Source organism: Orbicella franksi, chromosome 13 (genome assembly GCF_964199315.1).
Source record: "Orbicella franksi chromosome 13, jaOrbFran1.1, whole genome shotgun sequence".
NCBI lineage: Eukaryota > Metazoa > Cnidaria > Anthozoa > Scleractinia > Merulinidae > Orbicella > Orbicella franksi.
Window position 1 is genome coordinate 8,013,334 of NC_138157.1, and position 11,528 is coordinate 8,024,861.

General features: G+C 41.2%; 1 protein-coding gene across 1 annotated transcript; it reads left to right on the forward strand.

Moving 5' to 3' along the window:
- Nucleotides 1-9,890: 9,890 nt before the first annotated feature.
- LOC145466139 (trace amine-associated receptor 5-like) lies at nucleotides 9,891-11,293 on the forward strand. The gene has a single exon (XM_081449908.1). It carries the CDS (start codon nucleotides 10,046-10,048, stop codon nucleotides 10,958-10,960), a length of 915 nt encoding a protein of 304 aa, XP_081306034.1. The 5' UTR covers nucleotides 9,891-10,045; the 3' UTR covers nucleotides 10,961-11,293.
- The last annotated feature ends 235 nt before the right edge of the window (nucleotides 11,294-11,528 follow it).

Below are 11,528 nucleotides of genomic sequence, written 5' to 3' on the forward strand. Positions count from 1 at the left end.
GTGACATTTCAATTAATGTGATGCGGGTTTAGCAATTTTTGAGGGAAAGTTGTTTTGTGATAGGTGAGTACGAGGGTGTAGACGTTGTTGGGGGGAATTAGCTGACATGTAGACAAAATGTAGAAGCGCAACTTATATTCTGAACGATAAACAGGAAGTTCTGACAATACTCGATACTCGTGAAACGCATGAAGAAGATCTCGGTTTTCTCGCTCGATCACGACTTAGTTCCATGTGCTCAGTCACGTGACCTTGTTTGTGTCCCATGATTCCACTAGAGTCCACTCCTTCTTAAAGGGAGTAAACTTACGACAAAAGCTTACATGATGAAAAATTGAAACAAAGCTAACAAGAAAATCTTAACATTCTAAAATCCTCATGAGTCCACTACAGTCCACCTCTTCTTAAAGGGACTTTAATTTTCCGAAACTAAAGTTGCAAACATGTCTTTGTCAAGTTTTAACAGATAAGTCCCTCCATGTGAGCCTCCAGACATGGATAGATACGGGCACTTTGATATCAGTCCTTTCAGTTTTCCGCAACGTTTCAAAATTTCCTGGGCATCTGGAATCTGCTGGTACACTACTTTGCAGGCCTCTGATGCATATGTCTTTGCACCTGGTAGAGTGTTTAGATATTCTCCAAACGCAAATGCTAGTTTTGCTAAGTCAGGATCAATCACTGTACTCTTTTGGGTGAGCAATTCAGAAGTAGTAACAGTCTCTGTGTTAGATGTTTGGTCTTCATAATTTCTGAGATCATAAGCTGCTGCTTCTGAGAGATCATCTGGAACGACAATAATCTTCTCAATGTTTACTGTTTTAAGTTCATCCTGAGTGAATTTATGTCGAAGTCGTAAAAGATCCTGGCGACCATGGACATGTCCTATAACAGTGTAAGGACCATCAAATCGGCGGATGAACCGGGTTGCCGATCCTTTTGGTTGTGAACTTGGAGGTGGTCTTCTAACATAAACTTGCTTTCCTTCAGCTATGTTAAGTTCCCTGGATGATTTGTCATAATATTCTCTCTGAGTTCTCCTCATATCTGCTTTGATGCTTTTGAACTGTTTTTGTGCTTCACGCATACGAAACACAAGCTGCTCTGCATAGGTGCTTCTTGAGAGGCTTTCTACTGGTAAGTCAAGAGTAATGACTTCAAGTGATGGTGCGTTGCGTCCAAATACCAAGAAGAATGGACTAATTTGACCTGTACCAGGAATTGGAGATACATTGTGAGCATACACAGCTGGCTGCTGGAATTCTTCCCAACCTTCCTGATATTTCTCACAATAAATTCCTATTGCTGCATTCAACCATCTGTGAACACGTTCTATACTTCCATTTAGGCGTGGACGGTAACTGGTTGTAACAATGTGTTCAATTGAGAGAAGTTTTGTTAGCTGGTGTAATACCGCATTAAGCCATTCTCCTCATTGATCACTTTGCAAGACTGCTGGAAATCCATATTGCAGGAAAACATCATTAAACAGAGCTCGTGCTGCAGTAGTTGCTTGTTTATCTGGTACTGGAATTGCACGCAAGAAATTAGAGTAAGGATAAACAGCTGTCAAAATCCATTTATTACCAGCTGGGGTAGTAGGCAATTGTCCAACATAGTCTATACCAATGGTGCTGAAGGGATGGTCATATATGCGAATCTGCATCGGCCCATGTTTGGGATCAGTAGACTTAAATTTGAATCAAGCAGGGCATCGCCTAATCCAGTTCCGCACATGCTTAGCCATGTTTCGCCAATAAAAGTCACGTGAAAGGGATCCATAAGTAGCTTTGTGTCCTCGATGCATTCCCAAAGGTGAATCATGATACACTCGCAACAGGTGACGCTGAAGTTGAATATCATTGGGAACCATAATACGGTAGTGATCTGGGTCCTCCGTAAATTCATCTCGATACATTAGCAAATGGTCAGTAACAGCTGAGCGCTTTGCCATTTGCTTGACCCATTGTAAGTGTTCATTTGGAATGCTCTTGATTGAAGAAATATCTTGATTTGAGCTATGAAACTTGATTAACAGATTGCACCAGTAATCCTGTAGCTGTCTCTTTGAAAAACTTGATCGATTGCGGTTTAGAGACTCTAAATTTTTGAAGTCTTGAAAGTTGCACTCTGAAGACAGACTTTCTTGAGATTTAGCAACTTGTGGAGTCTTGGACTGGCTTGTGACTTTACTTTTGGGTTGAGGCTCCTTTGCACATTTGGTTCTTTTTGGAGCTGTAGTGAGACAAACTGGGTCGAGGCAATCAGCTTGAGGTATAAGGCATGCATTGTGTAAACAAGCCATAGTATTGTTAAATGTTCCATGAACAAGTTCAGGGGTATGGTGTGGAATGTCAACTGAGGTTGCGATGAACAGAAACATGATAACACTGTTCTCTGGCGGTATAACAACATTGTCTTCAGGAATGTTTTCTTCGACGGGGTGACGGCTAAGGACATCAGGAACAACATTTCTTTCCCCTTTTCTGTGTTCGATGAAAAAGTCAAACTCAGCCATGCTCATGCACCATCTTGCAACTTTTGCCTGTTGTGGTGCCATAGTAGTCAACCATTTCAGATTTGCATGATCAGTTACAACTTTAACTCTTCGGCCTAGTATGTAAGAACGAAACCAGGAACTCTTTGCTATGAAATGGGGACTTGAACATGTTCAAGTCCCCATTTCACAGCAAAGAGTTCCTGGTGCATAGTTGTCCAACGTGATTCAGCTGGTGTGAATGCTCGGGATGCAAATCTCACAGGGCGAAGCACACATCCTTCTCTTGAGTCAACATTGCTCCGCATCCAAGCTTGCTAGCATCCACGTGTAATTCAAACTGAGCATGCCAATCAGGATGGAACAACATAACATCTGGGCCAGTGATTGCTTGCTTCAAGTCTTGAAACTCTCTTGCTGTTTCTCCTGTCCAATGAAATGATACACCCTTTTTGAGGAGGGAACGCAAGGTTTGTGTTCGGGTAGACATGCATGGAATAAAGTCTCTAAAATATCCGCAGAGTCCCAGAAAACGCTTGACTGCAGAAGTGTTCGTTGGTGTGGGCATAGATAAGATTGCTTCTACTCCTTTGCTTATTGGTGTTCGACCTTCTTGAGTGATACGATGTCCCAGTATTTCGATTTCCTTTGCGAGGAAAGTACACTTGGAAGGTTTCAGTTGTACGCCAACTTTAACCAGTCTCTGAAACAACAGTGAATACTGTGCAAGGGCTTCCTCGTCTGTCATTGCCCACTGAATTATGTCATCCACGTAAACAACAAGCCACTTGTGCAAATAATCTGCAAAGACAGTGTGCAAAATCCGCTGAAAGGTGTTTGGTGCTGTTTTCAATCCAAAGGGAAGCCTGAGAAACTCATAGAGTCCCAGGTGTGTAAAAAATGCAGTTTTATGTTGATCCGACTGGCGGATGGGAATTTGCCAGTAACCACTGACCAAGTCACATTTCGCAAATACTTTTCCTTAGCTGACGATATCCAGAACGTTTGAGATGGACGGGATAGGGTAACCATCTCCTCGCGTCACACTGTTGAGGCGACGATAGTCCACCACAAATCTTGGAGGTTGCAGTTGACCCTTTTCTGGAGGTTTGCAGACCAGGATGCATGGGGAATCCCATTCTGAGTGACTTTGTTGAATTATCTTGAACTTCAGCATCCGCTCGATTTCTGCTTTGATTACTCTAAGTTCTGCTGGACTATTCTTGTATGGGTGACTATAGATGGGAGGGCATCCGCTGTGTCAATTCTGTGCTCAAACCCCTTAACAGCTCCAAGTGGACTCCCAGGGAGGAGAAATGCAATAGGATATTGAGAGATAAGTTGCTTGAATCTCTTCATAATATCTACATTAACAGTGGAATACTCCAAGCTATTCAGATCCAAGGCATGAAATATAGCGTCAGTGTAGGCAGTTGAGTACGGGTCACAGGTCAGTTCTTCTGCTGGAGGAAACTCTGGACCTTGACAGTCAAATTCCGGCACTGCATCACAAAAGGGAGACAATATGGACGAGTTGAGACCAGAATCTTCCATTTCTTTTGTTTAAACTGAAAGTTGCCATTGCTTTGGGGCACAAGAGTCAAAGTCACAATGCTTCTGCTTAGTGTTCCTTGGAGGTTGCGATGAAGAGGTTGGCTGCTGTGTATTTGCCCATGTAAGCCATCCATCTGCAAGTTGCTTGGCAGTAGTGTCTGCTGCTTCTTCAAGAATATCATCGTCATCCTTTGACATGTCTCTAATATCACCAAGAATGACATTTTCGGGGATACTTGTCTTCCTTAACTTAGATTCCACTGCCAAGGTTGTACAATATGTGATGCGCATGTCAGGAACTTCTTTGGTGAGAACTGAATCTGGTGTCTCAGGAAGATCTACGAGGTGTCCATTGTAGTATGGCTCACTCTTAGGGCGTGTGGTGTCTGGTAGCACGTGACTTAAAATTTGGCTCAGATCAAAGGGGCCACTGAGAACCTTGACACCTGGTTGAATGTCTTTGCCCTCAATCCACAGCGGTTGACGCACTTCTTGATATCCCATGAAAGCTGCAGAAAGGGTGACGCATACTTTAACAAAGTTAAGAACACGGTGAAGGGATTGTGAACGCTTGTGAACGCCTGGTGGTGGTGCTCCGGTTAGAAGGCATGTAACACTGGCGTGTGGCTTTGGCACTGATGCCTCACTTTCATGTGATGACCCACTGGATGCTGAGACACTTACGAAGCCTTCAAGTGGATTGTTGAGAGAGCACTGGACACGAAACTGCATACTTGGATGCCGAAAGGTGACGGACGGAACATAATGATCAACCAATGCTTGAGTTGCATGAAGGTGGTTCTCCCCAAAGAGCATTGGCCAGACAAGGCCTGGAACTACGAGCATGGTGAAGATAGTTTCCGGTTTTGTTTCCCATGTAATTGGGATTTCCATGGTGGCAACTGCTTTAAGATTAGATTTTGGATCCGCAGCTGTAACAGAAATGGGTTCCTCTAGGGCACAATACTTGAGATCAGACCGTTTGGAGGCTACAAAATCAGCATGTACTTTGCTCACAAGAGATACAGAACAGCAGCTATCCAATGGTAAGGGCAATTGTTGACCTGCAGATGTAATGGAGGTCCACAGAATGTTACGCTGATGTAACTGAGCTTCTGGCTTTGCTGAAGGTGCAGGGATGGTAACAGCAGGCAATCCAAATAAAGGAGTAGATGTTGATGGCTGACCAGAACTAACTGGGGGAGGTGGTCTTCAAGCTGAGGTTGCGGTTTGGTTTTCAGATCCCGCTGGAACAGAAGATGAAGAATTCTCCAGAGATTGAGCTTCGAATTTTTCTAGGCGAGTAGACAAGACTACGAGTAACTGCCTGAGAGAATTTACCTCATCGGATGGAACAGTGCTGCGAGATGTGCTTGATGGGCGATTTTCAGAATGTCTGATAGCCTTACAACCCCATTTATTACAGCGTTGGCATTTGTGTTGTCGGCCATATGAGCATTTGTTGCCATCTTCCTCACAATTAGACTTCGGGAATCGATTGAAATTCTTGCAGACCTCGGGTTATTTCGAAGCTTCTTTGCGATTTTTGGGACAGTATCTTGACAGATGATTTGTTTCTCCACAAGTGTAACAAGCCCTCTGCTGTCGTTGGAAGTGCTGATCTTGAGATTTCACGGCGGTCGAAGAAACAAAGGCATTCAGTGATGTAACTTTCCATTCATCTAGCGACTGATTTGCATTCGAGGCGGTGGGCGGAGTTTGAAATGACAACTAAACACGACAAGCCGCTTCGACAGTCTTGTCGAGAGTTTCAAATTCTGCCGCTTTCACAACGAGCTGCTGAGCAATACGGGAATTCACTTTAGAAATAAACTGAGAAATCACAAAGGTGGGGCAATCTTTCGCAATCTTTTCGCCAAGTTTCTCCAGTTGATGCAACAATTTCTTGTATTTGAACGCGAATTGCTCTACTGATTCGCCACGCTCTTGCTGGATAGCGCTCAACTCGGCTGCTAATCGGTGGCACTTGTCTTCTTTGGATTCACCGAATTCCGCACGTAACCTTTCGACACAAGTGTTAAGTTTTTCCTCTGCCACTTTTTCTGCGTAGCCTTCTGTAGTTTTGGCAATTGACAACACCGACCTTGGCCAGTCGCCAACACATTGTTGTTCCAGAAGTGACAAGCGTGTTTCGGCAAGAAGATGCCATGTTTGCTGGGTGAATCGCTCCAGGAATTCGGATATGTCGTCTTGAACCACAGAATCTCGACGAAACGATGGAAGTTGCATGGAAGGCATGGCAAGGCCTTGATTATGGTCGTGATGAGGCGCTGCAGGAGCCGCTCCGGCCATGTTGCCGACTGTTTGAGTGACTTGAGAAACATTTGCAGTTAGGTCTTTCACAACGCTGATGAGTCCAGCCACGACTCCTTGAAGTTCTTCGATTGTCGGCATGAATTCTACGAGATTTGGATTCTCCACCACTTGTAGACGTTATTGGGGGAATTAGCTGACATGTAGACAAAATGTAGAAAAGCAACTTATATTCTGAACGATAAATAGGAAGTTCTGACAATACTCGATACTCGTGAAACGCATGAAGAAGATCTCCGTTCTCTCGCTCGATCACAACTTAGTTCCATGTGCTCAGTCACGTGACCTTGTTTGTGTCCCATGATTCCACTACAAGGGGGGGAAGAGGAAGAGAAGGGGGAAATTTACTTTCTGGGAGATTGCTTAGTTCCTGGAAATTTTCATTCAAACTGATGCCGATTCCAAACCTTAGTTTAAACCAGTAACAGGAACTATTTTTTATTGCTGGGTGTTTTTATATCGAAATGCGCAGAAACGCGAGGCAAAACGGCGTTGGGATCCGCCGCTTTCAGGATACCTTGCATTTTTCCCATGATTTCAGAAAAGTTAAAGCGAACCAAAGATGAACATGTCAGAAGCAAAGGTCCAAACCATAGTTAAAAAAAGCAAATAGAAAATTCAAATTAAGCATGCCTGTAAAATGTATGCTTACCTAGGAAGCATCGCTTTTCGGAAGCTACTAACTACGTCATATGAATTGTTCAAACAAATTTCAAATTACGTTTGGTGCACTTTTTTAGTATTGAAAAAGTAGTCTTCCTATGTTTAGGCTTCCATTGTGGAAAATATGCCTTTCTCCTCTTCCAGGTTTGTATAGATTTAAACTGGCTTGACTCAAAAACAAGGAACATCGTGCCTGTCAAAATCATGTTTTGTTTTCAGCACAAGGTTTGTGATTTCGTTACATTGCACTGACTGAGCGATTTCGGTGAAGAGCTTCGATTTAATTTCGCGTAGTTATGCAAGTTTTTCAATTTGATTGCGCTGCTCACCTTTAAAACATGGCAGAACAAACTCTCAGCATCGATCAACAGTACATTTTCATGCAGGTTTAACATGACCACATACTGTGTGCCATCGATATCGCATAAATGCTTTCGATGGATATAAAAAACAGAATACAAATGGTTTTGGAAACGTAACCAGATATAAAAGCTGTAAATACTCACATTAGCTACATAAATTTATTTAAAATGAGCTAAGAGCAGGCGAAGTTATCGTTGGTTTTTTATTTGCCCTTTGGCCGGGTGCAGTTTAATATGGGCGTGTTTGTAATCTTGTTAATCATATGGTAAATAAATAATCGCATGAACGCTAGAGCAATTAAGGATTTACACTGTACTCGTTATATTTGAAAAAAATTCAAATTGCACTTGCCTATAGCTTAAGGCTAGTGCAATTTTGCCCGAAATTGGAGACATGTCAAATATCATTCGAAGTGTAAAAATCAATTACACTTACGTGCATTCGACTACTTATTTTAAAACAATAAGACAATCATATTGAGATACAGATACATTTTTATTTTTTTCTCAAGCATCTGAGCGGGCCGGAATCCTAAATCCTCGAATTTGATTGGCTAATCATACGCACATGACCGGTCCAGCTTTTTACGATACGGCCCATGGGCCGGATTTTTTTTCCCGCTGCCTAAATTTCGCTCCTAAAAGTTAGCGGTAATCGTCAATCTTTTGCCTTTTTTACACATCCATCGACGATTAGTCAACGCAAGTTTATCTCTGTTCACTTTAAAATGGCAAGGAAAGTCATTGTAAGTAAATTCAATTGAATGTTTTGAAGTTGTGAGAGTTTGCTTAATTGTTTGTAGCTTGGCGCTGTAATGGCGCGTAATCCTGTGTTTCTCTCGCCGTAAAATTTGAGTCAATTTTAATCGAGTTTACCTCTCTGATCGTTGCTGTATTTAGAAGAATTTCTATGGAATACACTTGACGAATTTCCTCGCTTTCTGCTATTCAATTTACTGCAGAAAAGTGACGAAGTGATTTTAAAAGCAACGACTGACAGAAATTGTTTTTGTAGTAAAACTTCAACTTCGCATGAAATTTCACACCGCAAAAACAATTTTGGAGAACTTAACTGGTGAAATAAATGCAACTAACACAAAGTAATTCGGACAAAAATCTGTTTTTTAATACATCTTTCTTTGTCTACTATCTGAGTTACTCGCTCGTTGCCGAGATTTTTTGCAAATCGTTAGTAGACGGCGCGGAAGCCGATTCAATGACAAGAGTTGCGTAGACAAACCCATTTGTAATCTGTAAAACCAATTTACGGGCAGCATTTTCAAGACTTCGGTCACAGTTTTTCACCATACGGACCGACCGTAAGCCGGCAAATAACTTATATATCTTATGTTTCAATATCTTCTAGGGCTGCCCCAGGGTTTTTTAATCACTCTCTGTCTCCATTGAACATCTTTCAACAAAACAAAATAGTGTTTGTAATCGCTTTTGACCTTAACAAATTGTTTTGATGCCTTTCATAAATTTTGTTGCAGGAAGAGCGTAGTCGGACAAGGATTAATATCTTATTTCTATGGATATAAGTTATGGATATAACTTATTGTTACTTGATCATGAGTTTCACGAAAAAAAAAATAAGGACTGACAAAATTAAGACTCCCCCAGCCTTATCGCTACGCTCCCGGACTCGCTCTTAACCCCTCGCGCGTGGGACTCAAAAGCTAAGTTACCCTACACGCAGCTGCAAGCTGTTTTTGCCTGTTTTCAATAAAAATTTTTTATTTTTTCTATTGTCTTCTTTACACCATCATTAGTCATTTGCCTTTAGGTCTCCCATTTAAGCTTCCGTGTTTAGGCTCTGCTCCCCCAAATCATACAATAGAGAAAACACACGATGTGCAGCTTTATAGAGAAAGCATAGAGTTGTTCTTTTAACATGTTTTAATTTCTTTTGTTATGGTTCTGTCCAATATAATTTTCAGTTAGGTAAAATTAAACTATACAGCTCCAGTTCTGAGACTCTTTGTTAGCGCGAGTGGGCATTTGAAACGTTTTCGCGGTATTTATTTAAAAACATTTAATAGGATTTTATGCGCAAACATGATCAAGATCGTGCAACGCAATCATGTAAATTATTATTACTGCCCGCTTCTCCGAAGAGATATTCGAAAAAGCAAACTTTATTTACGCACTCGCTGTCAAGCTTTTGATGTTTTCAACATATCATTATTATTTTTTGCGAATTTCACAATTGTATGAAAGCAAAAATGAACTACAGATTGAAAGCGTTTGTTCTTGGTACCATTTAATTTAATTTGCTTGCAACCAAAACAACTTCAGTTATAATTGATCCAAGATTTGAAACATAGAGATATCTGTGATTTTATTGGTCAATCACCCTTGACGACAGGTGCTATTCATAATATTGTATGCCCAACTGACTTGCTTGAAAACTCTTGAGTTTAATTTTGCTACATGTAAACGACTTTGAAATAATACTTAAAAACCAAAGGTACCTCGTGTGTTGTGAGCTGAGAAACCAATCAACAAAAAAGTTAAGGTGATAAGAAAAGCTCAATAGCGCAAAGATGTAAATTACTGACTCTACTTGTATCAACTGCATTACGCGCAAAACACACAGGTTTAAAGTACAGCTACAGTCTGTAACCGGTCAGTTATGGCCATGTTAGAAATTAACAGAACCAACTTAAGTCTTCCCAACTGCTTCTATCTGGACCTACGCTTGGAACAAACCAACGATACCTTTATCGCAACTGTTGTAACATGTATTCTCAATGCTGTGTTTTCTTTGATAACGGCTATTGGAAATTTAGTTATATTGCAAGTTGTCTGGAGAAAACAAGAACTTCATACGCCATCTTTCACCCTTTTATTTTGCCTTGCAGCCTCGGATCTCCTCGTTGGACTAGTCTGTCAGCCATTTTACGTGGCTCATAAGATAACTGAACTTACAGATAACTTTGGCGCCTATTGTATCTTAAGAGTGATTCAGAGCATATCTGGCTGGACAACAACTGGCGCATCTTTTTCAATTTTAAGTGCAGTCTCTATTGATCGACTTCTCGTTTTAACCCTTCATTTGCGATACAACACCATTGTAACCGTTAAAAGAATATTGCAAACTGTTTTTGTTGTATGGATGTTATGTGTGACAGTCGTCATGCTAAGATTTTGGATTCGCCAGTGGCTTATTTTTCCGGTGGCGATCGTCGCTACAAGTTTTCTTGTCACACTCATGAGCACCTTAAAAATCTTTCAAATCGTTCGCAGACATCAGCGCCAGATATCTCAGCAGCATCAGAATGTTCAAAGTAACACTGTAGATGTGCTCAAATGTAGAAAATCAGCTGTGACTGTTCTTTACGTTTATGGTTTGTTCGTCATATTCTATCTACCGTTGTGTGCTACAATGGTCGTAGAAACATTAACTGGATACACGTTAAGAGTTAAAGTGGTTTATGACTACGCAGCAACTGCTGTTTTTATTAACTCCTTCTTAAATCCCCTTGTATATTGCATGCGAATAGGAGAAATACGCCGAGCTGTGAAGAATTTACTTAAGAGAAACTGAAACTGACTCAAAAGAAATTCTTAGAGTCTCTTTGACCATTGGCCTTTGTTTTGCTTTTGAAATGATGGTGATAGAGCGACAAGTAAGTGAAACGGCAAGATCGGTATAATTGCAAATAATTATGTGTCCCCAGATATTGACATCAGGGCGGCACAGCACTTACATTCTTGAAGTATGGCAATATATTTTGTTTAATTTCAAGCGAGATCTATTTCGGCTTTATTACCTCGTCTTGTAGGTTTGCAAATACGGTTTTAGTGATGCCTATTTAGCAAAATTATGTGAAAAATTACGCACAGTTCATAGTCAAGCTGCCATTTCACCTTTAGAAGGTTCCTCAGTCCCGAGCAATTCTATGAGATCTGTTGTAAACATTCACTACTGAGTTTAATCGTTCACGAGCGCTCGGACTGGAAAGGGGACTATGTTAATGCACGACACATTTTGAAATATTACACGTGAGTGTCTTTCGATGGATATTTTTCGAAATCGTGGCTTATAATCTGTCTGCATCTTTCTTGCTTGCTTTTTAGTTTTACTCATAATAACGGAGCCCCTGCGCGCCGAA